A 27,162-nucleotide genomic window follows, 5' to 3' on the forward strand; every position below is an offset into this window, starting at 1 on the left:
AGAGATATTTTATACATTTTTTAAATAAAAATAACAAAAAATATTAGAACAAAAGTAAATATTACTCTTGACATATATATATATATATATATATATATGAAGAGTTTTTTTACGTTAATGTAAAATTAAAAACTCTTTAAATATAATAAATTATAACTTATATTTAATGGCGTTGTTAGATGAAAATTAAATAAAAAGTTAATATTTAGTGTAAAAGTTTATAAATTTATTCCGTTACAACATTTTATAATGAACGATTCATGACATTAAATTGGAATTATAACCGGTAGATCGGTTATGGACAAGTACGACAGCGTAGGCATGGCAAATTCCGATAAATTCGGATGTCTGAAACGATGCATTGCAATGAATTTCCCTAATTCGAACATGTTTGTTATAGAAACTGGAAATCACATTGTGAAGACTTAAAAAGAGTTAAAGTAAAATTCGCGATTTGAATGGAAGAGGAAGAGGACCTGAAATGGCTTTGGCGGTGTTATTTTTCAATCTGCAATTTGCATCCTAATCTAATCATCATCCTCGTATTCAACAACCTTTTGCCCAAATCCTCTTGGCCCTGCCCTGCCCCTTCCCACCTTCTTCTTCTTCTTCTTACTCTTGTTTGCTGCTTCTTCTTTCTCAAACTTCTCTTTCTCTCTCTTCTGCAGGAAATCTGTAACTGCTAGATATATTACCTGCAACACAGACACACCCATCCCTTATTCATAACAGAATCAATAAAGTGAAAAACTTGAAACCAAGAGTAAAGTAAAAAAGGGAACTTTTTGTTTTAGGGTGATACCCCAATAGTGATAGCGGTTAGACCAATGAACGCTGCAAAGAGAAGGGCTGATACGACTGTGGACACCCCATCATCGGTGTTGGACACCAATTGGTCCGCAGCATCCACCACGGCATCTTCCGAAGCTACAACAACATCTTCAGCGGCAGCAGCAAGAATGGGTCGAGGTGGATTCCGAAAAAGGGTGAGTTTTTTTATGGGGGAGATAGATGGAGGAGGTGGAAGAAGAGTTGTTCTAAGAGACAAATATGAGCGTGTGTTTGAGCGCAAACTAGAAGAAGAAAGGAAGGTTGCAATCTGTGGAGACGAGGATGATGCAAATGCAGTGGCCATGATTTCATTATCTGTCTGCAATCCTCACCTCAGCCGCGGCTTCCCACCACTTTTCTTTTTCTGACGTGGCATCCAAGGACAACCTGGGTCCGTCTGGGTTGCTTTTGCATTTGTGGACTGTGATTGGTGGGTGTAGGCTTTAGGATGTTCTAATACTGGTTTGCTTTTCTTTTTGGATCATATTTGTTAGTTTGCTGTGTCCAATGGAATATGGGTCACTGGTTGCGTTTTGTTTTGGATTTCTGATACAGACTATTCTAGGCCCTATAACATGTTAATAGTATGGGCTTGTGGTGTGACCTCAAGGGTGTTTTTGGAGGAAATAGATGTTGGATCCTCTTTGTGAACTACACTATTACTACAACTTGCATTTTCCCTTATGGATATATCAATTTATTTGGGGAGATTACTTTTTTTTTTACCAAAACAAAAGGAACATTAGTTTTTTTCGATTAAAAAAAGAAGGGAGATTACTTTTTATCGTTTCTACTAGCTGCTTTTTTTATTCTTTTAAAATTTATTTTTTGAAAACATATTTAATATATTTCAGTGGCAGTGTGAATAAAAAATGGCTTATCTAAAAAATAAGTTCACTTCTTTATAAGTTTGTTTTAGCTATGATAATATTTTCAATGCTTTAGTATACTTTCATCAAAGAGGAGAATCATAGAGGAGAATAACAATCTCAATGGCCTGAAGAACTCAAGGAGCCATATCTACAAATGTAACTAACATGCAAAATTTATTCATTACTGCAAAAAAGAAATCACATGTAAAGCTAAGTTTGTTTAGTTTGATATATCTATACAAGAGTCAGTCTTTTTAAATAAAAAATAATTGTTTTTAGTGACCTTTGCTTATTGTTGATGTATGATAATATTACACACAACACATGCACACACAACACATGCACACAAGACAAGTCAATAAGTTTTTTTTTTTCTTCGGAAAAAACAGGTATTTAATAGCTATCATTTTCTTTTCTTTTTTAATTTTTGGTAGGGGGTTAAACAAGTTAACGAAGAGGATACTCCAAATTTCAATCCAAAGCTTTGGGCGATAAGAGAGTGGTGTTGAAAGTTGATCCAGGCAGATTCCATAACCCTGTCAATGACAACAGAGACAAGAAGAGATGATAGAACAAAGATTTGGAGATAACATGCATGGATTTACTCTCTCTCTCACTGCAAACACCTTTCTTTCTTGTCCTCACACTCACCTTCCCTTCAGATCTCTTCCACCTCTTACTCCTTCTCCAATTTCTGCCATACCCAGTTGCAGAATCAGCTCTGCAAGTGGTTTCAATAATTCCCTTGTGCTCCATTCACTTTGGAAGCGTGAGAAGAAAGAAAGAGGTGGCAATAGAATGGTGGTTGTGAGAGCAAGGAGTGGCGAGTCTCCATATGAGGTTTTGGGTGTGTCTCCATCCGCAACTGTGGATGAAATCAAGAAGGCGTATCGGAAACTTGCTCTCAAGTATCATCCCGATGTCAATAAAGAGGTAGTTTCTATGTTTAACGCTTGTTATTCCTCTCTAAAATTTCTGTGTCTGTTTGAAAATGTTGAGGTTTAGCAGGCCAGGTATTGTTGGATGCCATTTATTCTGTTAAGTTTTCAGAAGTTAAGTGCAAAAGCAATTATTTTTCTCTTGATATCTGTGAAAAATAACTTTATATGTTGTTTATGATTTGGGGAAAACTTTGACAATTAGGGATTTTATCCCTTTCAGTTTAAGCTGCAGTTTTTTTTTTTAAGTTTTTTTGGTGTATTCTGTCGGTGTTCTTTTTCACTTATGCTAGATTTCAAATGTGGTAACTAATATGGAGTTTGATCATCAAACTATAGTTTGGCACTCTCCACTTTTAATATAAACATGGCTACTATGTTGATCTTCAATGAAAAGATGAATTACACTATTTGTTTAGATCCATCGTTAATATGTAGCTTGATCATTGCCTCCTCTTGTTTGGAAAGCACACTCACTCCCTATTACATGTATACTTCAATTCTCAAATGTTATTAAAAATGTGGATCTATGAAGGTTAATAACCTGAATGTCACATATCTAATCGTAACTGACAAAAGATTTATGAATCTCGTGTATTTGAACTTGTAAGTGGCTCATTGTCTTCCAATCTTGAATTTTCCTTTGTTCTTCAAGTTGTTTTACATTTTTTACTTATAGTTTCAAGCAAAAATTATAGTGGCGGTGATGTCTTTGCACTTCTAAAAGACACAAAAAAGAAACGGGAAAATAAATGTAAATCACAAGGACAACAAATAAGGAGTAAAAGCATATCATATTTACTATGCTGATAGTGCTTAAATGATGTAAATGTGATGCATCTTGGATTGTATGTTGGTGACCACTCACATTCATTTTTACTACATTTCCAATTAACACATTAATAATTAACCATCGTAAGATAGGAATCTGTAGTGCTTATTTGATGTATTTTTAAGTTACTTTTCACAGGATAAGGCACAGGAGAAGTTTATGAGGATAAAACATGCATACAATACATTGGTAAATTCCAGTTCTCGCAAAAAATATGATTCTGGAAATCGTGGTTCTGATTTTTCTCGAAGAAGCCGAAGTAGGAATGCACAAGCTGCTGAAGAAGAATTTTATGGATTAGGTAAATATTAATAACCATCTGCAATCTTGTGTTGAATGTACAAAAGTTCATTTTTTAATACGTTGTTTATCATTGCTGTTACACGTCTAAAAAAGAAAAAGGACATCTCAAAGTACCAAAGTATTTATAGTTGTGAATGATACCTAAACAAGCCATAAAAGTTATTCTTAGATGATTTAAATATGTCTTAGATATTCTCTAACGACAACAAAGTGGTTTTAGTGCTGTTGGAACTTAGCCAACGAGATAGTGCCCAAGATACAGCTCAATTGAAAGATATCAAGAAACGTTTTTCATCATTAGACCATTCGTGCATTTTGTGCAGTTAAATATTTTCAGGATGCATATTGGATTGTGATTGGTTAAGTTCTGGTCTTCTGGACTCAACCATGATACTACTGAGGGTTTCTCTATTTTTTTCTGATAATTGAAGACACTAGCTAGCGAAAACCTAAAGCCAACAGCTTCTATCTATGTTTCCTTTTTGTCCTTGCACACTCTTCTCATTCTAATTCTTTCCCTTTAACTGTCTGAGAGAATACTAATTTCTTTCCCTAACTGTCTGAGAGATAATTTTACAATTTTTATATGCTTCCTGTCCTATCATTTTATTAAGTTAGCTACTTTTTTTTTTTTTTAATCTTCTTTTGTCCAACATCTTAATGCTGCAGGTAATTTTTTGAGGGATGTTCAAATATCAATAGGTAGATATATACTCTCTGGTAGACATCACATGATCATTTTGACCATAAGTTTAGCCTGCATTCTTCCCAATTTTGCTGGCCATTGATTTTATCCCATTTAAATCTTTCAACATGGGAAAAGGATGTCTCTAGTATATTGCAACTTAATTTTATAATTCCTTTATTGTAGTGTTTAAGACCTGATTTGTTATTACAGAGGACTTCTTTAAGGATCTTCAAGAAGAATTCAGGAATTGGGAAGCCAATGCTGCTTCACAAGGAAAGCCAAAGAGCCTATGGGAAGAATTGGCGGTGATACTCCTGTTTACATTTCTCTCTGTTTTGGAATTGAATTCTGATGTCTACAAATATATATTAAATCCGGAATTGTAATAATTAAAAATTTAAATTTCAGGAAATAGGAGAAGAATTTGTGGAGTTCCTTGAGAAAGAACTCAATATTACTGATGCAAATGACAATTATAAAACGCCTCAGGGAGGAAATGATTCTAACGTATCTGGGACAGAGATACCAAGGAATAATAGCACTCAAGGTGAAGCTAGCAAGGGAAACAAAAGTGTTGAGGATAACCTTGATGAAATAGAAGCAACACTTGCTCAGTTGAAAAAGGAGTTAGGCTTGTAGCACAAAAGGATTTGGTTCCTCATTTGGTTGAGAGCAAAGGCCAAAATGTATTACCTCATTCTTGGCACAAGGCATATGGGCTTTATGTGAATTGAAGGCATATCTCTTGGGGGCCATTGCAAACTTAAAAGTTATAAAATTGACTAACACAAGGGCTTCTTCTGTTTTACTGCTTTTTCATGCTGGACATTCCTCATCCAGCAATATTTATTTATTTATTTTCAGTGTTGAGTTGGGTAGGTATACACATAACAGCACTAAAACTTCAATCATATTCATGGGTATATTAGGTGAGATGGAACCGAGGGAAATGTAAAGGGACTATAAAACTAAATTAGTTTGTAAAACATTTTTGCCTCTCTAACATGCAACAATACAAATTGGTTGTATTTTTTAAATGTTAAATGCATTCCCATTTTTTCTTATTCTCTTTTTCATAAGAACGCCTAGAAATAACCCCTTAATCAGTTAACATGGCAACGACTACACGAGTTCAAGAAATACCATCATTTTGTTAACACAAAGGAAATCTGTCGAAAAATATATGTACGATTTGATAGGAAGCATTCCAACGCAAACCTTTCATAATATAGATCATGAACTTACCAGTTCGTATTAAATAAACAATCAAATTATTCTACTATATTTGTATACGAACGTGTAGAACAGGGATGACATGAAAAATGTTGTATTAAATGTAAAAACATTATACGCAGGACAGAATTAAAAATGAATGCTTCGAAAAACGAAAACTAACGTAGATCCTATAATTGAAAAAAATGGTAGAATTTCGTCGTTAAGTGGTTCAGACAAGCTTGCAAAGACCTGCACATGCCCCAACAAGGAATGTAGATCAGATGAAAAGTAACCTTATCTTAGTAGAAGACCAAGAAAAACTACATGCAAAAAAGATTTATGGTGTCAGTTTATCTATAATTACGATTCACAATAGAATATTACAACATTATTTGATCCATATAGTCGAAAAAATCTAGTGTGAAAATGCTTGATATGTTATGCATAATCTTGCTACACCTAGAATCTAAAATATAATACAACAAAAGAAAATTTTTAACCTCTAATAATCCGACAATCATATTTATCAAATAAAAAATAATTTGTTTAAAAGATTATAATGTTCGATTTGTTCTCACGAACTGTCTATTGATCACTAGCCGCAGAAATAAGTAATATCCATTGAATAACAGACATCAAGATAATCTGCCATCTTAGTATTTCCACAGAACCCTATACCAATTTTACGGGAAACAAACAAAAAAACACTAAAGTCTACTATAAAAAACATATTAGCAGACAACTAGTCTAGTACCGGCTTGGCGTCCACTTGAACCAACACGTTTTCAAGCATCTGTAGAACCCCTCTGCTCAACTGCTGGCTGCAAGAATTCTTCCGCAAACCAAAAGAACAAAACATACTCAGCAATATAGTGACCAATTTGCACCTCAAAACCTCTCTCCGAAACGGAAAAATAATGCACCAGTTCCTGAGTTATGATCCACGGCATATTCTGCTCTCACTAAACCAAGCTTGAGACCAAGACCATAAGACGACCCATGACCCATTCGCCTATAGACTTCTGTAGGATTCCCTTTGACACTCTTTGAACTCCCTAGATCATTGCCGTGTTCTGCAAATGCATACACATGTGTACCTTTCACAGGTATCCGTAACTCAGCTGCAAGCTGTAGAAAGAAAAATAAATCAGATAGTTAACACCTGAGTAGTGGATAGTAGATTAGAAAAATAATCTAAACTTAAGCCTCCATGGGGATTCATAACGTGCATTCAGTCATCTCATTCCTACCTCAAGGATGTTTCTGGCAGCTCCAATCTCACCCATGTTGTAACCCCTCACAGAATAGGGCCCCCCAAGAGTAAAAGCATCATAACTTGGGAGATCACCCACGCAACCACCATAGTGGCCGTGGAGGACAAGCACTGGTGGTGGTGGTTTACCAGCCCCTTCCTCCACGGACATCAGCTGGACAAATCGTGTCACAGTTAGCTGATGACGGTTAAAGAATGGGAAACGGCTGCCAATGCCAAGGCCTTGATCTACCTGCAGTTTGCATATGTGAACAATGCATCATCATTAGAAAGCATAGACATAGAATATCCCAATACCAGAAATTTAGAAAAAAACAACATCTTGTCCTCAAAGGTGCTGCAAGTTGGATGTTGATTAATCCATGTACCCAACACCATAAAATGGGATAAGATAAAACTTGGTTGTTGGTTAAAAAGATGTAAAGAAGAGCAAGTTAGAATTGTCCTTTAACTTCCATGAACATGTGTGTCAGTGTGAGGTGTTTGCAAGGACAATATATGATCTAAAAGATTTTGTTAAACATTTAGGCAGACTATGGCATCTGCATAGAAATTACAGGCTTTTTTGCCTTTTGTTAAACTTCCATGAACATGCCTGATGCTTTCGGAACTCCTTTCTTCTTTCCCCACCTAAACCATGATTTAAATTCTTAGAAAAAGAAAAATGCTGAGAGCATCTTCAACAGTTTTTATATATATCGTTGTTTTGTCTCACTATGTCAGAAATCCACAAAAATGATAAAATGGTGCAGTGATCTATGTGGACAAACTTCAAAGGCAGTGAGTGAAGGATGAGGTAGTAACCTGGAACATATTTCTGTCTCCAACCACAGCTCCATTCACAAATCGTGTGTTATCACGAGTGATGTTTGCCTGTAAAAATGCCATGTGATCAATACCAGTACCACTGAGGGTGGTTGGAGGTCCATCAGCACTAATTCCTCCACTGGGTAATACTCTTTGACCATTTGCACAGATATGACTACTTTCATCCCGAGTGGTTATTTCTTCCATTACAAGTCCATAAGTGAATTTACTCTGACGTGTGAAATTCTGCTTGTCACACAAGACAAAAAACATTAAGATTAATAAAAAAGGACTCCCACTTAGCCCAAATGGCCAACTCATGGTTTATGTTAATAAAAAAAGAAACAGTAAAATTACCTCTGTAATATTAGCTTTAACACCTGCACGATCAACCCATATTGGGGGCACTTCATCCACACCTGGCCCCCCAGTGAATACTGGACTCAGCTTTCGGCTATTGAAGCAGCTTACACGGAGAGTACGGTTTCGTGAATAATATACACCATCCAAATATGGATGTGCATACTCTAGCTTAAATGCAAGATCATCCTAGGGCAAAACAGGAGGGACATATTGTCATCCCAATGCCAATATATCAACTAGACACAAAACTACTCATCAAATCAAATAAACTCAAGGAACTAGCTCAAGTGTATCTACCTGAGGATTTAAGAAGTTGCTAGTCGTTATAGAACCAGTAAGAGATCTATTGAGTCCTTGCAGATTCCGATGTTCAAAAGTAACAGTTCCCCCTGGCTGAAGCGAAGCCTGCACAAACAAAAATTGAATAAAAACCAATCAAACAAATTGAGCAGACAAAATTCCACAGTTGTTGAAGAAACTCAATATTTATGTTGTCAGAAATACCAAAGTGGGATGCCCTCCTCGTCCAGGGACAATACTCCACTCTGTACTGACTTCCGCTGTCTTCTGTTCCAACTCTTTGAGCTTGATTTCAACAATTATGCCTCCCTCATTGTTTTCATCAGGTCGCGGATTCACCTCAATATTCGAAAACAAAGCAAGGGAATTTATGTTCCTCAAAGCTTGCTTCCCAGCTTCAATGTTGAAAGTATAACCCGCGCGCAGCTATCATTCCAAAAATACAAACACCGACCAATTGAGAAACACTAACAAAAACTCATCATCAGGTATTAAAAACCCGAAAAAAAAAAAAAACTCAATGACCAAACACCAAAACCCTTGAGACAAGAAAAAATAATCATACAAGTTACAAACCAATCAGTGATCTAAAAAATTTGTAACCACCAGAAAAAAGAAGCTATACCTGTCTAGGAAGCTCTCTTTGTATAACAGGAACCTGAGTGTTGCCTTCAACAACATTACCAAGCTTATCCTGAAACTGAATATCCAACTTAGTGATATCCCCTTCCACAACCTCACAAACAACCTCCTTGGTATTAAGATTCCCAAAATTAACAACTTGGGCACATGCATAACCCTCATCATGGTACCACTTCTGAACCCTATCCCTAATCCTCTGCAACAACCTAGCACTCACCATCCCATGTCTCCTAAGCATATCAAGAATCTCACCATGAACATAACTGGGCAAAAGACAAGGCCTAGCTCTCTCCATTCTCCTCTTATACTCTCTCTCTTGACTCAAATAATACTCCAGCCTCTCCTTATCAGTAACATCAGCATCCATCTCCACCGCCTTCGTCTGAGCCATCAAACCCACATTGATGCATCGAAACGAATCCGCTTGCTGCCACGTGCTCTCGTTGAACCCAATCGTAACCGCAATTGTTCCATCTGGGTTTGCTTTCCCTTCCAAATCAACCTTCTCGAACATTCCAGAAGTCGCTAGAGTCTCCAACTCCTTCTGAAGCTGCGCCTTTGTGTATATTCCACCAGGTCTCAGAGAAACCATCTCGAAGAACGAATCTTCGCTTCCAACCTTCACTCTTCGGCTCCGATCGAAGAACATTATCTCCGATACTTTGTATTTCTTGAAGCCGCTCATCTTGTTCAGCTGAACAACGATGTTCGCCGGTAAGCCGTGGGAATCCCATTCCTGAGACTGAGATTCGTCGGCAACAGCGGCGGCCGGCGCGAAAATTCTGTGCCAAAACCCTCCGTTTCCGTCGCCGCCGTTCCCGCCGAACCAGCCTCCGTCACCGCCGTTGCCAGTATTGCCGCCATTTCCGCCAGAGGTGGAGAATTTAGGAAGGAAGGGAGTGAGAGGGGTGGAGTGTAAGAGGATAGAAGCTGCGGCGGAGGAGATGGCGATGGCTTTGAAGAGAGGGGTGTGAGAAGAGTGTGAATCGTTGGATTGGGAGGGAGAGAGGTTGCATTTGACCGGAGAGGGTGGAGAGGGTTGTTTCCGGCGAGGCGGTAGGGTGGCGCGGAGGGTGTTAGAGGCGGCAAAGGATGACATGGTTCGGCGAAACGACGGAGCAGAAAGAGATAAGAGAGAGGGTTTTTGATGGGTTTCGTTTTTGTATGGTGTTTTGTTTTCACCTATGTTATGTATCAATGCATGTATCTACTGTTCTGTACTCGATAAATGTTATGATTGTTATTTTGTCTCTTTTTTTATAATATGATAAAAATTAAATTTATTAATTATGTATGAGATCTTTTTTTCTACCAAGAGAATTGTATAATTTTTTTATGAATTTTCTTTTTCCTTTTAAGATTGGTATATTCTAGTTTTAAAACCATTTCTAAAATAAAATTGATGGTTGTGATTGATTCACACATGAATTCTAACACGCGATTAATAGAATCTAAATTTTGCTTTTGGGTGAAACAAAATTTACTTTCTCCTAATTTTAAAACATTCAAACTAATAGAATAGTATTTAATTAAAACGTTATTAAATTTATCTTTTTACTGTGAAAAACATTCACATTTAATATTTAATTATTCTTTGAACATGATTATTTTTTATAATATGTATATCTATATATTAAAAATTAAAATAATATGTGTTGAAGAAATTAAATAAAATCAAGTTAAAGTACAAGTTTGGAAACAACTAATTTTCCTTTGATTAACAATATCAACAAAACAACTCTAAGAATCCTCTCAAAAATAGTAAAAGCGAGTTTAGGTGAATATATTTGTTTAGGATTTTATAAGATTTTAAAAAAAATTAAGTAAAGAAATTTATTGGTATATGTCACTTAACAATAATTTATTGATATATAATCTGGATTTTCAAATTTTTTTAAAGAGTCCATTAAAATCTATTGATATTCATTTAAAAATTTTTACAATTAAAAACAATTCATTGGTATTAAAAAAAATAAAAATTTTAAAGAATTATTATATTAGAGATATTTTGAAGAACTTTTTAGTGCTATCTATAAATACCAAATTCATAAAACAATTCTATTTAAACCCATCAGATTTTGGATGATTGTTTGAAGTGACTTTTTAAGTGTTTCAAGAATTTGCAGGTAAGTTTTTCATCTTTTCTTTTATACTCTTGTCTTCTTCATTTTTTTTTTCTACTAATAATACTGCACTACTACTCATATATAATATTGTACTACAGTTCCTATTTCATTCTCTTATTTGGTGAAAACGTAAATAACAGTGCTATTGATTTACTCTATTTAGTTGAGTTTATTCCTAAGATATATAACATAGAAAATGCTTGAAATTTTAACTTTTAAATAGTAATTTTTTTATTACACGTGTCAAGAAAAGGGAAAGGTGAAAGCTGAAATTGATATCATGATCTCTACAATCAACTGTAAATCTTCAAATAGTTAACTAGCACATTTAGGATTGCATTGAAGCTGTTGACGAGACACATATTCCAACAATGGTGACAAGGCGAGATGTAAGCAATTGTCGTAATCGTCATGAAAAGATATTACAAAATGTATTAGCTGCTTGTAATTTTGTTTTGGAGTTCATATACATTATTAGTGTGTGAGAGGGTTTGGCTCATGATTTTAAACTCTAAATGATGCTATAATAAGGAGGAATGAACTTAAAGTAGCTCAAGGTAAGTGTTTATTTTTAAATAATAATAATAATAATATTGCATATATAATTAGGTAAATACTTCTTGGTGAATTATGAATTTCCTAAGCGATGCCAATTTTTAGCTTTATTTCAAGGTGTAAGATATCATCTATAAGAATTTACAGGTCAAGGTAATAACCCTGAAAATGAGAAAAAATTGTTCAATCTTCGTCATGTGTCTTTAAGTAATGTGATCGAGAAAATATTTGATATTTTTAAATTAAGGTTCATAATTTTTAAGTGAGCACTCCATTTTTATTTAAGACACAAATAGAACTTGTGTTAACATGTGTAGCACTACATAACTTTCTTCGCAAAACATGTCATTTTTATGAATTTTCAATTAAACTGATAAATAAACATTCATCTTCCACATTACCAGTTAATAAAGATCATAATTTTGAGTCTGTTATTCAAATCCAAGAATAAGAGCAAGAGGAAGCTAATGCTTGGAAGACTAGTAGAGCTATGGATATATGGGTGAATGTTACTTAGGCGGACATGATATTACGGAGAATTATTATTAGTATTTATTCAAATATTATTATTTTTTATTATTTTTATCTTTGACTCTTTTTTAAATTTGAATGTATGAAAAAAAATCCTGAACTCTTTATGTTAAAAATCCATGAAATTTTGCAAAGTCTATTAAATCTCGCAAAATCTATTAAAATCTTAATTTAAAAATCTTGCAGAATTCATTAAAAATTTTAAAAATCCTAACTTTAAAGTTTTGCAGAATTCTGCAAAGTTTTAAAAGTTATGCAAATCCTGCAAAGTCTTCTAAAATTTGTAACACTTTTTTTAAAAAATATCCTTTAAAATTCTAATCCAATACACTCCCTAAATAAAAAATAAATAATTTAAGTCTAATATGTTAAGCATTGATGAACGACCTATATTTGCTTAAAGGTAAGTTGTTAGAGTTTTTATAGTATTTATGTTAAAGAATATATTTTAAAATTATAATAATTATATAACTTTAAAAAATAAAAAAAATTAAGCTATTATAAAAAATGGATAGTAATATTTAAAAAAAATGAAAAACAATTATATACATAATTATCCTTTAAAAAAAAATAAATGAATCTAAATTTAGATAATAATCACTTTTAAAGTTTTATAAAAAATATTAAAATTAATTCTAAAAGTAAACTAAATTAAATAATAAATAGGCATATTGAGAAGGTAAACTTTAATATCTAGCAATTCAAGAGGGTAAACTTTAACAGCACTTATATAGTAAGACAATATGCCTATATATGATCTTGAACAATCTAGCCCTTGATCTTGAACCTGACCAATGACAGGGAAAAGAAAATTCTATTGATCTTCTGAAAGCACCACAAAGCGCAAACTGATGCTGTTAAGACTTCAAGTGAATATATTCAGCAGCCTTTAATTAGTTAAGACAGACTCACTGTTCAATTGAAAAGAAGATTATATGAATATTCATGAAAAATTGCTTAAGGTTTTCTATTCATTGTTTACGTGGATGGAGCAACATCTCTCTGTCAGGTGCTCAGCTCATAATTTCAAAGCAACAACTTCAGGAATCCGGATTTATTGCAATTAAAAAAACAGTGTTATTGGTATAGTCAAATGTAATGTAGTACAAATACATTGCAATTTATATAAATTATATAGAGTTCAAAACGCAAAATACCAATATTTTACATTCGATTGCACTAACAATACTTCTTTTTTTCACTTAATTGAATTTTAATTCTAACTTGAGGAAGTTCTGGAAAAAGGTGTAGGGTTGCCACCTGTGTCCATGGTTACCAAAAGGTTGTCCAATCATCTGGTGCTTCCCCAAGACCAAGTCTTGACAACTTTTAGTTGGAACTTTGAAGATAAGCCTTTAACTATATATTCCTTTAGGCCAATTTCCCTTTATCATTACTCCCATTTGTATTTTATAGTTAGCTTATATATGATTTTCATTATAATCATGATTAAGTTAAAATTTGTGATTTAATTTTTCGCAGCATGCATACTCTCTTATTGGCCACGTCAGAAAAGAATTTAAATAAAAAAGTGTCCTATGATTTAGCATAATGTGAACCCTAGTTATAGGAGTTGTATTGTACAGGTCATTCAAATATTAGATCAACTTATGAAAAAAATTATTAAATGATCTGAGTTCATGGAATCCTAACTACTTAAATTATGACATATATTAATTGTTTTAAAATTATAAATTTTATTTAATGACTGATATCACATTATAAAGAACAAGCTAAAAATTATTCACCTCCTACAATTTATCCATTCCACTTACGAGTTAGATGTTTCAACAATTTTTCTCATCCTGGCCTGGTCAACTTACTATATCAGGAAAGCACTTATTTGTGAGGTTTAGTAGCAAAAAAAATAAAATGTTAGTTTCCACGTGTAAAAAATGAGCCCTCAAGTGTTAGCCTCTAGATTATTGCGCAGTGCAAGAACCCCGGAACCAATTGCTTAACCACGGTTCATTTTGTGTCAAATTTCTGCTTATCATTTTTAACCCTATAATTACAAATATAAAAGCAGTGTTATTTCAAAAGCTGAGACAAATTGCGATCAAGGGAACTAGCTAGTCAGAAAAAAATGCCTTTTTCAGAACGCACGTACAGACAAGTTAATACTTCAAGAAATTCTACCATCAATGGCATGGAGCAATACATTCGAGGTAATCCTTTGTCGATTATCATGGCTTAAGACAAAGCTTAATTATGTTATGCTGGTTACTAACAAAAAGCATGTGAAATTACCATGAAAATACTAGAATGCATTTGACTAAACAGTTTACTTAAGATATAATTTGATTGTAAAATTTATTAAAATAAATAAACAAAACTTATTTTACTAAGTTATATAAAAAAACCATTATAAAATTATAAACCATTTTCATAAATACATTATATCATATGTTGTAGATGCAAAGTAAATAAGGAAATATGCATACTTTGTTTGATTATAGGAAAATCATATTCTTAGTTCTTGTTTCCGGGTACGTACAGGAGGGGATTCCACAAGGATGTCACCAACCTATTACTCTCCCACCTCATCTTCCCCTTCTTCTCCACACTCTGACAAGTTGAAGAGCATAGACCCAGAAGAAGATCATGCTCTCTATCAGAAGAAATCATCAGTTCTCTCCAAAGTGAAGGAGAAGGCAAGGAGATTCCGCAACAGCCTCAACAAGAAGAAACTTGAGGATGAGAACTTCACACCGTCTTGGGGTGTTAGCTTAGAAGATGATGGGGAAGAAGAAGAAGATGCTGAATACCTTGGAGCTCCAAGTAATAATAAGCACATTGAAGGCCTCCACGTTATTATATTTTACTCATTTTCACAAACATTTGTTTTGTTCCTTCTTAATTTCTTTCCTTTACTTTTTTATACGAAGTTCTTTGCATGAACATCATATTAATATTTCAGTGTATGAATCGGAGCTGGCACCTGAGGGATACAAAGAAAATGCAAGGCAGCATCCAAGAGCAAATCCAGTAATCTCCGAGAAGCATGTTTTGCAAACCTGTATCAAATCTGGGGTGCAACAAGATCGAGAAAATTCACTTGGTCTTGTCAATTCCACCACCACAACTCAACCTCAAACTACAACTCCAACTCATGCTGGTCCAAACTGCACAATGAATGCAACCATAGCCCAGAAACTGACACCTATCATTGTTGGAGGGTCAGATTCATCTAATTCACTATCCTCCAAAACTCATGCTGTTTCCACAACTCCTCAAGGCAACACATTCTGCCAAACTTGTTCACCAGCTCCATCTCCTGTGCAATATTCATCATCCCCATATGCTTCATTGAGTGGGGGAAATACATCCTCAAATGGTGCTACGGTGACATATGAAGAAACAACTCCAAGTATATATACTAGTAATGTAGGTGTGATTGAAAAGGTGAAAGAAGCTGTGAATTCTTTGCTCTGGAATGAGGAGCCATCACAACAATATACAGTTAAAACTCCTACCACACTTTCTTCATCGCAAACTCAAGAAGGTAACTAATTAAATATTATCCACTGTTCCTGCTGTGCTATGTATGATGATCTCTGTTGGACACTATCATCCCTTTTTTTTTCTTTTCATACGATACTACTTTGTCGTTACAGAAAAACCATAATTCATGTGATCATTCCACATTTTGCAGTTGATCAGGAAGAGAACCGTGGGAGAATTCTTCAGGCAAATTAAACATCGATCCTCTAAAGGGATTTGGACTCTCTCTTGTCACCAAGAGAGAAAGCACATACATTTTGTTGGTCTCAAAATTTGTAAGGCTAACAAAATGTATGTCTTTGTCTCTCTTACTCCTCTCCAGTGACTAAGGGGGAGTTTTTTCCCTTGAACGTTCTTTCTACACTTTTGTGTATGACTATATGTATCTAATTAATGTATATTCTCTTCTTTTTTTTCGCCATTTTGTGTATGTATCCAATAATTAGATTGGAAAGATCATTAATTTCAAATATTGTATTAAGTTCAATTTGTATGTAACTAATAAATTAACTGTGTACTGTGATTATCCACAAAAAAATGTGTGCCGTGGGGACAGTGTTTGTTAGTTAACGTGGAGGGATTCATTAGAAGAACACTATTGTTACTTTTTTGAACATCAACATTTTTGCATTGGTTAATTATGACTTACTGTCGGTACGTATGGTCTCTCAAGAATAGAACAAAGGAGAGAATATTTTTTTAATTAAATATATTTTTTATTTTGTGAGATTTTAAATTATTTTTAAAAAAATATTTTTAACTCTCCAATTTTAAGAATTTAATGTTTTTGATATTTAGTGATAACTCGGCCCAATAAAAAAAGCATTAATGTTTTTGACAATCTTCTAATTAATCACGTCATTCTTAAAGATAAAAGCATTAAATAATGCAAAACCCTATTTTCACATGTCTATTGGCTCTCTCGATCTCAAGCCTTTGGCTGCCACAAAATTGCTCGCCTTACATCTTACGAGACTCGATCCGAATTTATTTTGATGTATTTGTTCGTTGTTAGCAGATTGTAGCCCTTCTCATTTACCAAAAAAAAATAAAAAAAACATGTTTAAATCAAAAGATATAACACACAACATTTTGACGTGATTGGGTAAATGATTTTTAGGATAGAATAAAGTCCCTTAAATTTAATTTCCATTCTTAAAGCTTAAGACACCAATAATATTTATAGGATGATAATTTCTTTCCTTATTTTTTTTTTTTATCTTTTATGCACTTAAAATTAAAACAAATGAATTCACATATTTTAGAATATCTACAAGCTTGATTGTTTTCGCAATTATTTTTCTAATTAAACTCAGTTTTGATAAAGTGAAAAAAGATCGCTTCCATTCAATTTAACTAGGTTTCTGACGGCAATCAAATTTATGCAATCGTGTTTTGGACATAAAATGAACAGATGTCACGTCTCTCATGTTACGATTTTTTAACATTTTAGGGATTAATTTTGTTCATAGATATCCCTATACAATACCTTTGCATCTATTTAAGAAAATATCATTCTAAATGGTGTTTGTTTTATAAATAGTTACATTATTTTAATTGATATTTATTCATATGCAATAACATATTCTTTATTCAAATTACATTTATGATAAAATTGTATAAAGTATTATTATTATTATTATTATTATTATTAAAATATTTAAATTGGAGTGAAATAAGATAACTCTTCCATTCCATATTTAAATTTTTGCATAATTATTCAAAGATATGAATCAAATCACTTAATTATTGATCTAATAATTATTTCCCAAATTATTATTAATGATTTTCTTTTCATACTCTGTTTCTCTCTCTCTCTCTCTCTCTCTCTCTCTCTCTCTCTTTGGCATCACATGACTTCAGTGTAATTTATTTACATAGTTGTGAATAGGGTATATTATCACAAGTCGGTGCCGATCATAAAGTCAAAGAATCTGCCTACAACAACAATAATAAATAAATAAAATAAAAAATAAAGCCTTTTTTTAATTAAGTTTCAGAATTCACCCTTTTCAATAAGCAGAACCGGCATTAAGTTTTTGAACTCAAGCGTGAAAATAATGATCAATTCTATTACTAGTACAATCCAGTATTTTAAGTTATTGATTATTTTGATTATATATATATATATATATAATAAATTTAACATCGTATTAAACATATATAATTGTATATCTACAAATGCATGGGAACCTAGATGGAAATGTCTCGTATAAAGCAGTGTATAAATAGCATGCATTATTTACTCTGGAAAACTTTTACAACTATTAACTGTTTCCATATAAGGATCGTCCATAACAAAACTCCATGACTGAAAAAGTAGTAGAGAGAGATGGAGTCAAGTTACGCATGACGCGCATTCCCATTCTGCTGCGTATTTTTCTGGGAGAAAACATTAAACAAGAACAATAATAATACAAAAACTAAAACCATATTTAACTTTTAATGAAAGAATAGAGTGACAAGACCTCCTACGAAAGCTATAAGCCAACCAAAGTCCCAAACGTAGGATCATTTTGTTGTTAAAATACATTTCAGCCAATGTCCGCTAAGGAAGGAAAGTCAAGTGTCTTGTCATGTTCTCCATCATTCATTTTAAATATGGAACTTCATTTTGACGTGGATAATATGAGGGTGATTCATATTATTGTCTCGTCTTTAAGAGGGAACGTATACATAATACATGCAACTTGATTACATTGAAGATTATTAAAAGATGGAAGACAAAGATAACTTGATAAAGAAGAGTAGAGGGGAAGGATGCCCCACAAGGCTACAGAAGCATGCTCCAGCATCTCTTGACATTGATCGACCCTCTAACCCTTTTGCTGAGGCTTCTAAGGCTATTCCATTACTATCCCCACTCATTCTATCCCCACAACCTACATATGCAGAGATTAGTGTAAAAGCTCCAACATCGGAGAATAGTGTGAATCATGGTAGTATCAATGAGGGTATACCAGCCACAGGGTCGGAACATCCAGCTATGGCTTCATTTCCGGAGCCATTATCTTTGTCTAGTTTCTTCCAAAAGCAATGCGTTTTTGTGAACCATGCGCAGTGAATTTGTCTCTAGAGTCTACTAGATATGTTATTGTAATATTTTGTACGTTTTTTCATTTTATTCCTAGTTGTGGGGTGTTTCCGCAGGACCTACACTTCCCCATCTTTTGATTTAGTGAATTAATTACGATATATATTATTTAGCATTGTTAAGGTTCGATTACAGATGAATTCCTGCCAATTCAAACGTTACAAAACATTTTCCATTTAATTCCAAATGCAATTAGAATTAAAAGTTTGGTAAGAAATGGTTTTCTTTTTCTGTTGCAGTATAGAAAAACTAAAGCAACTTGAGAAGTGCCCACCTATTTCAAGATTGTCATCGTATCTATCCGTGTTTATTTTTGTGACCGGCAAACTACAGGGATGGATTCCCCTCAAGCACGCTTGAGACAATTCTATGAAAGAAAGACTAGTTAGAACACTAAAATTGGAGTGCAAAAATTCTTATCCAAAAGTTGATTTAATCTCAGTATAGAGCTCTTTGTATTAAATTTTCGGTGATGGACTTCAAATGCAACCACTTGTAAGAAGCAAGTTCGAAAAGGATCATGAAGGAATTAGAGAAGAACAGTTACCTTAATAACTTGCCAAGGATTGTGAGAAGGAAGCACAATTAATTTTAAAAATTCCACCTACACTCTACACTGCTGATATTTCAAATTCCTTAATTTTAGGCATTAAAATACTAAGTTTAAATTGGTAAAAATTTTAAATTATTTTAATTAAATATCTAAACAAAATAATTTTGAACGCTGCATTTTAAATTCATTAAAAATTACATTCCCTTCCAAAATTAATTTATCCTAACATACTTGAGGAACATTCTGTTCGGCTTTTTTACGGTTTTAAGGGATAATCTTAGTTACACTTGGTAAACTCTTTCTGTTCTTTTAACTCCATTGCTGTGTAAATCATGTGGATTTTAGTGTGCATGTCTTATTAGTAAGATTTACACGATGAGACTGGCAAATTTGAAAAATAAAAAACGTCCAAGAGGGAGGAAAAGCTTGTTACCAATTACAATATTTCTTTAATTAAATATGGGCTATGCCACAAATCATGTTTAAAGCAAATGAATCAATAAATCCTGTCCATTTAAAATTGTCAGTCAACTGCCATTAGAAAAACGAGATACTAAATAGTACACGTGAAAGCGTGTCCTACTGTTTTATTATAATCATTATCTTAAGTTATTGCCTTATTTTGTATAACAGATTCGAGAAAAGATTATGTACTATTCTCTGACTGGTACTATTTCAATTCAAACGGGAATTGGACTACGAACATAAATCGAAATAAGGTATAAAAATAGTATCAAACAAAAATGAGATTCAAGACATTCTACTTCGGTTCAGTGAGTTGTTAATTTGGTAGGGAAAAAATTAACAAGAGAAATAACATTTTCTAATCCATTCTTTATTATTCAATCAAACTTCTGTGAAACTTAATAAAATTTAAAACCTTTTGAATAAAGAGCGAAGGCCACATTTAGTGAGACACATAACTTCACCCTATTAAGTGCTGTAGACAAATGTGTTGTTAGCCTTCGTCAACCTGAAGGACGAACTCGCTTATCCTAATGGTCAAATAATAGTAGTCAACAGACCATAGGGTCTTCATTTTAAACTCGTAAAGCCGACATGATATACGAATAAAAAAAGGTTACTAAAATCGGTCATTAATCAAGAAGAGCATATACATGACAAAATTATAGAAAACATTTTTTTGAAGCTTAATATATCAATTCTTATTTTCCTTTTTCTTGATCGTCTAAAGTTTCAAATATCAATACACTACGCCAGAACTTAGAAGACCTACACAGTACACAATGTTATCTCCCAGTTTTAGGGTCCAAAGCTAAGCAAGAAAGACACAATTTAAACCAAGCCTAATAAACCATCATTATCATACACTGGGATTCTTACATTAACCAAAATGTCCAAAGTATACAGAAGAACTGAAGGAACCACATACTTGACGAATGGTGGGCTTAAGGAAATGTCAGTCTCTAACCATCAGGTAAAGGCCAAAAATGCTCATCCTTTATGTACAAGAGGCCAACATCAAAACAACAGTCTCGAAAAGTGTAAAGGATTTCTCTCTTCATCAATCTTTCACTTAATAATTATAACCAAAGAAAGATCACGAAACACTCAATGACACCTCTGTATCATGCCACACCAAAGCACTGGCCCCCCCCCCAACAAAATCAAAAGTCAAACTCTCCTGTCGCCTGCAGAGGTGTGAATAGCATCACCCATCGTGGCAATTTGATAAACAGAAAATATCATTATTTGTTCTCCTTAAAGATCAACAAACCTTATTGAAGAGAATGTCCTTATTATTTATGTGCATGATGCCATCCTTTAATGTGCATTTCCACCTGCTCTTGGTACGTGTCACCTAAATTTGTAGCAAGACAACCCTATTAGAGCCACAATAATTATCCAAACACCGAATCATTAACTGATATATCACCTTACTATAATAAAACACTTGACATCTAATTCACCGAAGTAGTGGGAGATTGTTACCTTGTCAAACTGGGCCAAAACAAGATGATGTGTATTTTGATCCTCTCCTTGTTCGAGGTCATCCAAATCATCATCATCATTTTCATTTAATGGAGGTTCATCATCATCATCATCAACATCATCATCATTTCCCTCTTCATTTTGGGCCAAGAGAGCAGGGGTACTTGCTGGTACTTCTAATAATTAAGAAAGAGAAAAAAATCAGTAACAACTATGACGGAAAAATATATATTATATTAATAAGCTCATAAAAATCTTCAAAATATCATTATTATATTCACATTCTCAATTTACCAGGAGGAGCTGGAGTATTGGAAATGTTGTAATCTTCATTGAAGACTCCATAATTGTATATATGCTACAGGATGAAATTAACCCAGTAAGATGATGGAATGCAAGACATGGTGAGGAAGGTGTCAAATGAAGCATGGTGCAGTTAAAACACAAAAAAGTTAGCAACCACAGAATTAAAATGAATTAACTGGAATTTTACCATTCAATCTTCTTCTCTTTTTGGCCTAAATATTAGCACATCCAATGAATTGGAGTTTTCAGGTATCAACAGTAGCATTAAGTGTGGATATATCAAAGCCATCTCATCATTAAAATGCAACTAATTCAGGTTTCAAATTATACAAATATCACTATATTACATTATCAACCTTGAATTCAAAATTCAACCACTTAAAGCATTTGAAATACTTATTTCAATACCTTAAATCACTTCCAGAGTTATATATTTACTCAGAATCACAGTAACAGAGTCATTCTGACTTCTAACAATGACAGACCAGGAAGATGGAGCTCATATTTACACTAAATTGAACAGCCAGTCAGACCCAATGTAAAGGGGAGAACTTAGAACTATGATTTTTCTCACTACTTAGAGCATATCAAAATGATATACTTCTGAATTTATAGTTTTGCACAAAAAAAATAACTCAAATTACGAACAGGAACCGCCCATTAAATACGCATAAAGAAGTGGCTATTGAAACCCTTTTTGACATTGAATGCATAATTGCAGAAATTATAAGCCATGGTGTCTACTAAACAAGAACTAAAAAGGAGGCAGGGGGTATGCACAAAACTAGAGGAACAACAGAAAACTAGAACAAGCAAGCAAAGTAAAAATGCATATCTGGTGTAGGGCAAAAGAACAAATGACAAAATGTTTCATTATAAATTGTACAAGTGCAGTAAGGAAAGGAAAAAATTCACTACTCACATTAACATTAGGGGTAGACAGCACATCATCATCATAAGGAATTGGTCCATCAAGTTGAGGAATCCTTGAACCTGGCCTCTCCAAATTTGTAGGCATTTTCCCTTTGAAAATAGTATGATGCGAATGAATGGAGATGCCCCCTCCATCTACCTGAAATATGGATCTTCAACAGTTCAGTAACTGATTACACTTTTCCATCAACCAAGCAAGTCAATGAATTAATAGCCAGACAGAAACTAAGAATGCATTTGTACTGAAAAGAAACTAGCAAATATCCAAAAAACCAACAGAACAATGTACATTTAATACAAGAGTGGGATGGGAAAGAAATTAGCAATCTAAACTTCTGAATAAAGCCATCAGAGCAAATATCCATACAGCAGATCAGTTCAACAGTGAATGTTTATTATTTCCCCATAATTAATTGTTGAGAAGGACAACTTGATAGGTCGACAAATAAAGGTTAGCCTTACTGCAGTTGATTAAAATGCAATGGGTCCAAATAATAGTAATAGATCAAGCTCTTATAAGTTATAACAAAAGTTAATCATGTTAAGACCAAAAGACTACAGGACAAAGGCATACAGTAGATATGGGACAAATCAGTATGAAACCAGACATAGAACAAAGGAAATGAAGAGCCTAGAACAAAGGAAACAAACCCTCGTTGATTCCATTCATAATAGAACAGGTACCACTTAGATATCTGATGAGTGGACATAGACTTCAACTAATTTTTCCCTTAATAGAGTGACTATGGACAGATTTCCCCATGATAGATTTCCGCATTGTCTACACCAATTTTTGAAAATTGCCAGATGCAATGCAGGTAGAGATGGCAAGACTTACCTCCATCATCTGCCATCCCTCATGCCCCCATTTTGTCCTAACCCTATGGCAAACCCCCATTTGAAAAAAGAAGAGGAAAGGAAAGTACCTCAGCACAATAAACTTTCAAGGGACGGCAATTGGCAAGACATGCCTCCACCATCCCCCATGTCCCATCTTGTCTCAACCCCACCCCTAAAAACGAGATAGGAAAGGGAAGTGCCAAACCCAACAAACTTTAAAGTTATAAAACTAGTATCATATCCTTGCTCTCATTCAGTCAAAAATAACAAATTTCATTAGAACAAAAACAACAGTAGTAAATTAAACTATTAACAGCATCACAAAACTACTTAAATATGGCATGCAACTGACCAATAGGAAAAAAATACCTCAATTTCAAAAACTCCAGATGCAGCATCGCCAGCTCCATCTTGCTGAGGTATATATCCACCAGCATTAAACTGCGAAGTCATATCATTTCGTTTTCGCTTTCCTGATGACATTGTGAGGAAGTCCTGGATTTTTGTAAAAGCATCAATAATATCTAAACATGATGGATTTAAATTCAGATTTAACATTCTAGACAAAAATACCCATAAAATGTGTTGCAACAAGAAAATAACAATATTTGCTAGCTTCATAAAAGAAGTCTACCACAAGATCTCCAAATTCTAACAGAGAGCAAGCATTCGTCTGTATGTAAGACCTCACTGACTTAGCTTACCTGTGTCAGAGGTTGATTAGAATTTCCTCTGTCTGCCTCATCCCGCCCTTCCACATAAGCTACAGTAATACATCCATCATTACTACAATGACATTTCATTAAACACTTTGTGCTGAGTTAAAATGGAACTCACCAACATTGACATCAAGTGATTGCCTCTGGTTCATCCAAGGAGAAGGAGGTTGCTGTAAAAGATTACAAGGACAATATTAGGGGGGCAAAAAAAATCCATGCACAAATTTAAACAGTTTATCCACAAAGATTAAATTCATTGATATCAGCAGTGCACTATACTGGTGTAGAGTGGCTACTGCTGCAACAAAGTTTGAATAGCAGTGCATTTTCAAATAGCATCCATTGCAGACACAATAGCAGCACTACAGTGAGGCATTTCAGAAACCCAATTTTGCCCTTAGAACAATGCCATTTTGGGGTGTTCTTTTAGGACCCTCCCACTTTTCAGTATTTAAAAAAAACTCCAACTAGATGTAGTTTCCTGCACTTTTCTCTACAGTGTGACACCCACCATGAGACCAGTAATCAACCCACCCTTCTCTCTTTCGTGATTACCAACACCTATTCATCTCTGCCAGCATTTCCGGCAACACCCATTCACCCTCCAGTGTTTTGTCTGTTCTGAAATCTGAATCACCTCTGTTCTAAATTCTGAATCCTCAATCTTCTCTGTTCTTTTCACCATGCGACATACAACCTTACTTTCTACTGAATGTTTAAGATATCTTGTATTTGAAGCATGAACAAGTCTTTTGATTTTCTCTTGTTTCCTTGACATCGTTGCTATTAACTTGTATGTTTTGCTTAAGGCCTGTGTCTTTTTATTGTTGATTATGAATATGTCATGAATTGAGATCTTTTTAGCATTTATATGTATATTCTATAAATTATTTAATATGTAAAAAAGTAAAATCAGACTACTTGCTATCCTGCTATGTGCTATCCCACGATAGAATTTTTTAGGTCAGCCACTATCGGAGATTGGTAACTACATATTAAATCAATTGCATAAATTGCTAATGGCATTTGACATACTAAAACAAATGAAAACAGATGATTTGAGCTTTACCATGTATGGACCAGGTCTTCCTCCTTTTACATCACCATTTCCTCCAGTGTCATTTCCAGAAGAGGGGTAGTCACTTGGTCCAGTAGGAATGTTATACGTTGAGTTATCCCCAGTTCCTGGTAAAGGGGTTTGAATTGGAGTTTGCAATGGGGTCTGTACATTAAAAGCCTCGTATCAACGGCCTCGTATCAACAATCCAATCAATTTTCACCCATAAAAGAACACTAAAAGGATAACACACTTGCCAAACCTACGGTTTGGGTTAAAACTCACAGGGGGGAAAAGAATTTCAGCTGTAGGAGTTTCATACTCCTCGGTCCCCTCATACGGCATGTTAAGATCATGAACCGGAGTAATTGGACCACCAGGCATTGGCTTAGCAGCAGTGGACCTTTCTATGGGACCAAGCACAACACCAGCTTGAATCATCTTCGATTCCCACATCTAAACAAATTTCCAACAAAACAAAAAACGATGACTATCTTCAACAGCTGCGATAAAAATTAAATAAATAATCCCATAAACACAACAGAAAACCCACAAAACAATCGATCGGATCCAAACCCTAAATCAACCAGCCAGCCGAGAAATAACAACTCTTCAAAACCAAACCAAAATCCAATGCATGTTTCAATAGATGCATACACGTCAAATAATCTCATTTATTTATACATTAAAAACCAATCGTAGAAATATGAGAAAAACAGAGGCGAAGATGGTATCTTACAGCTTGAAGCTCCTTGAGAACTTCCTCCCCGGGGCCACCGTTGTTAACGAACTCATCCCGAACCTTGACCATGACATCCTCGATTACATCAATATAGACCTGGCTCGTGGTGGAAGCCGCCATCAGAAAATTCTTCTCACGAAGCTCTGCGTGAATGGGTTTCACCAATTATCCTCCCTCAACCACCGAATCGGAAGAGAAAGCTCAGTTGAAGATATGGAGAGTAATCATGGAAAATCGAGAAGGTGTGTAGGGTAGCTAGGGTTTGCGATGGGAGGGTGAAGAGTAAGGCAGAGGGAGAGAGAGAGAGAGAAGAGGCGGACCAGAAACAGAGAATAAAGAGAGGAATATAAATAGGTTTGCATCCGATTTTAAACAACGCCCCACGTGTCAATATCTGCTTCTTCCTCATCTTTCCATTATTCCAACCCCATAATTTCTTGGGTTAACCTTTCCTCGTCCAAATTCCCAGGATTAAGCTAGTCAATCAAATCAAATATTAAAATTATATGGTTTTCTCATCGTTAATTTTTATGATTAATTTTGCGTGATAAATTTGTCAGGTTTATGTTAGTCAAATTTCAATAAAATAATGTTTTATTCTGTTTAGCAAGTATTAATGCAAAATAAGACACGAATTTTATTTTTTTATATTAGTGACTGAATGTATTATTTTGGTTTTATTTCATTAGATTCTATTTACTCGGTCTATATTAGTATACAAAAATGGTTATACTTAATCAATTAAGAATGAATATATTATTAGTATTTAATAAAATGAAATAAATGTGATATTATTTTATATGTTTTGTTCGATAATTATGGGATAAAATAAGGAGTTGTGTCCTATTTTTGTACGAATGATCTTGCTAATAAATCTTTTGAAATGAAGGATTTTAGCCCAGCAGAAGTCATTGATGATTAAAAATGTTCCAAAAAGACTGATAAATTAAACGTTAGACAATAAAAAAATTTACATTAATAAAATAGCAACTAATTAAAAAATATATGAATAATATATGACTTTCAAGTTTTAATTATTTAAAATATCCTAGACAAAATGAGCATCACAAGAAAGAGGTCGGAAAAAAAAAGTTGTAGAATGAAGAGAAGCACAAAAGATGTTAAGAAAAATAATACAAAAGGGAAGAATAGCACGCTAAGAAGCTGAAAATAAGAGCACAATAA

At 34.1% G+C, this 27,162-nt stretch overlaps 6 protein-coding genes across 14 annotated transcripts; 3 read left to right on the plus strand and 3 right to left on the minus strand.

Annotated features, from left to right (window-relative positions):
- Positions 1-249: 249 nt before the first annotated feature.
- On the minus strand, positions 250-1,293 carry LOC113855322. The gene is made up of 2 exons (XM_027486915.1): positions 803-1,293; positions 250-695 (listed from the first exon to the last, which is right to left on the minus strand). Exons 1-2 carry the CDS (start codon positions 1,133-1,135, stop codon positions 528-530), a joined length of 501 nt encoding a protein of 166 aa, XP_027342716.1. The 5' UTR covers positions 1,136-1,293; the 3' UTR covers positions 250-527.
- An 809-nt stretch (positions 1,294-2,102) lies between these two features.
- On the plus strand, positions 2,103-5,503 carry LOC113855039 (dnaJ homolog subfamily B member 8). 2 transcript variants are annotated; one of them, XM_027486484.1, is made up of 5 exons: positions 2,103-2,636; positions 3,612-3,774; positions 4,446-4,478; positions 4,675-4,769; positions 4,873-5,420. In XM_027486484.1, the coding sequence occupies exons 1-5, from the start codon at positions 2,268-2,270 to the stop codon at positions 5,101-5,103; spliced, it is 891 nt and encodes a 296-aa protein (XP_027342285.1). In that variant the 5' UTR covers positions 2,103-2,267; the 3' UTR covers positions 5,104-5,420. The 2 variants fall into 2 exon arrangements, with proteins under 2 accessions (XP_027342285.1, XP_027342286.1); XM_027486485.1 differs by lacking the exon at positions 4,446-4,478 and having other exon boundaries at positions 4,873-5,503.
- Positions 5,504-5,696: 193 nt separating this feature from the next.
- Positions 5,697-10,297, minus strand: LOC113854396 (protein TOC75-3, chloroplastic-like). Of its 5 annotated transcripts, none has more exons than XR_003502756.1 (8): positions 9,048-10,259; positions 8,627-8,848; positions 8,420-8,527; positions 8,117-8,308; positions 7,757-8,005; positions 6,930-7,184; positions 6,434-6,807; positions 5,697-5,928 (listed from the first exon to the last, which is right to left on the minus strand). XR_003502756.1 is itself a non-coding variant. In XM_027485350.1 (7 exons), the coding sequence occupies exons 1-7, from the start codon at positions 10,161-10,163 to the stop codon at positions 6,568-6,570; spliced, it is 2,382 nt and encodes a 793-aa protein (XP_027341151.1). In that variant the 5' UTR covers positions 10,164-10,297; the 3' UTR covers positions 6,022-6,567. The 5 variants fall into 5 exon arrangements, 3 of the variants coding, with proteins under 3 accessions (XP_027341151.1, XP_027341152.1, XP_027341153.1); XR_003502757.1 differs by lacking the exon at positions 5,697-5,928 and adding an exon at positions 7,522-7,582 and having other exon boundaries at positions 6,214-6,807; positions 9,048-10,239; XM_027485350.1 differs by lacking the exon at positions 5,697-5,928 and having other exon boundaries at positions 6,022-6,807; positions 9,048-10,297.
- A 4,065-nt stretch (positions 10,298-14,362) lies between these two features.
- Positions 14,363-15,975, plus strand: LOC113855972. Its single transcript, XM_027487601.1, has 4 exons — positions 14,363-14,444; positions 14,776-15,057; positions 15,197-15,781; positions 15,932-15,975. Exons 1-4 carry the CDS (start codon positions 14,363-14,365, stop codon positions 15,973-15,975), a joined length of 993 nt encoding a protein of 330 aa, XP_027343402.1.
- A 2,521-nt stretch (positions 15,976-18,496) lies between these two features.
- On the plus strand, positions 18,497-18,844 carry LOC113855973. Its single transcript, XM_027487602.1, has one exon. The coding sequence runs from the start codon at positions 18,497-18,499 to the stop codon at positions 18,842-18,844; it is 348 nt and encodes a 115-aa protein (XP_027343403.1).
- Positions 18,845-20,332: 1,488 nt separating this feature from the next.
- Positions 20,333-26,298, minus strand: LOC113854409 (transcription initiation factor IIA large subunit-like). Of its 4 annotated transcripts, none has more exons than XM_027485369.1 (11): positions 25,975-26,298; positions 25,521-25,691; positions 25,248-25,400; positions 24,297-24,348; positions 24,164-24,222; positions 23,829-23,954; positions 22,609-22,758; positions 21,675-21,738; positions 21,381-21,556; positions 21,166-21,249; positions 20,333-21,079 (listed from the first exon to the last, which is right to left on the minus strand). In XM_027485369.1, exons 1-11 carry the CDS (start codon positions 26,095-26,097, stop codon positions 21,056-21,058), a joined length of 1,182 nt encoding a protein of 393 aa, XP_027341170.1. In that variant the 5' UTR covers positions 26,098-26,298; the 3' UTR covers positions 20,333-21,055. The 4 variants fall into 4 exon arrangements, 3 of the variants coding, with proteins under 3 accessions (XP_027341170.1, XP_027341172.1, XP_027341171.1); XM_027485371.1 differs by having other exon boundaries at positions 22,615-22,758; positions 25,975-26,285; XM_027485370.1 differs by having other exon boundaries at positions 20,334-21,079; positions 21,675-21,735; positions 22,615-22,758; positions 25,975-26,285.
- Between the last annotated feature and the right edge of the window lie 864 nt (positions 26,299-27,162).

Source organism: Abrus precatorius, unplaced genomic scaffold (genome assembly GCF_003935025.1).
Source record: "Abrus precatorius isolate BTA unplaced genomic scaffold, Abrus_2018 Scaffold11, whole genome shotgun sequence".
NCBI lineage: Eukaryota > Viridiplantae > Streptophyta > Magnoliopsida > Fabales > Fabaceae > Abrus > Abrus precatorius.

Bases quoted from the DNA above. Each gene is read 5' to 3' on its own strand.
- LOC113855973 (XM_027487602.1), top strand. From the start codon at position 18,497: ATGGAAGACAAAGATAACTTGATAAAGAAGAGTAGAGGGGAAGGATGC.
- LOC113855039 (XM_027486484.1), top strand. From the start codon at position 2,268: ATGATAGAACAAAGATTTGGAGATAACATGCATGGATTTACTCTCTCT. The intron at 3,775-4,445 runs GTAAATATTAAT...TTAATGCTGCAG, and splicing joins AGAAGAATTTTATGGATTAG to GTAATTTTTTGAGGGATGTT. The intron at 4,479-4,674 runs GTAGATATATAC...TTGTTATTACAG, and splicing joins GGATGTTCAAATATCAATAG to AGGACTTCTTTAAGGATCTT.
- LOC113854396 (XM_027485351.1), bottom strand. From the start codon at position 10,163: ATGTCATCCTTTGCCGCCTCTAACACCCTCCGCGCCACCCTACCGCCT. The intron at 8,528-8,626 runs GTATTTCTGACA...TTGTTTGTGCAG, and splicing joins GAGGAGGGCATCCCACTTTG to GCTTCGCTTCAGCCAGGGGG. The intron at 8,309-8,401 runs GTTCCTTGAGTT...GTTTTGCCCTAG, and splicing joins AGGTAGATACACTTGAGCTA to GATGATCTTGCATTTAAGCT.
- LOC113855322 (XM_027486915.1), bottom strand. From the start codon at position 1,135: ATGGCCACTGCATTTGCATCATCCTCGTCTCCACAGATTGCAACCTTC. The intron at 696-802 runs GTATCACCCTAA...TCTGTGTTGCAG, and splicing joins TAACCGCTATCACTATTGGG to GTAATATATCTAGCAGTTAC.
- LOC113855972 (XM_027487601.1), top strand. From the start codon at position 14,363: ATGCCTTTTTCAGAACGCACGTACAGACAAGTTAATACTTCAAGAAAT. The intron at 15,058-15,196 runs GTAATAATAAGC...TTAATATTTCAG, and splicing joins TGAATACCTTGGAGCTCCAA to TGTATGAATCGGAGCTGGCA. The intron at 15,782-15,931 runs GTAACTAATTAA...CACATTTTGCAG, and splicing joins TTCATCGCAAACTCAAGAAG to TTGATCAGGAAGAGAACCGT.
- LOC113854409 (XM_027485369.1), bottom strand. From the start codon at position 26,097: ATGGCGGCTTCCACCACGAGCCAGGTCTATATTGATGTAATCGAGGAT. The intron at 22,759-23,828 runs GTATTTTTTTCC...TCCATATTTCAG, and splicing joins CTGGAGTTTTTGAAATTGAG to GTAGATGGAGGGGGCATCTC. The intron at 21,250-21,380 runs GTAACAATCTCC...CTACAAATTTAG, and splicing joins TTTTGGCCCAGTTTGACAAG to GTGACACGTACCAAGAGCAG.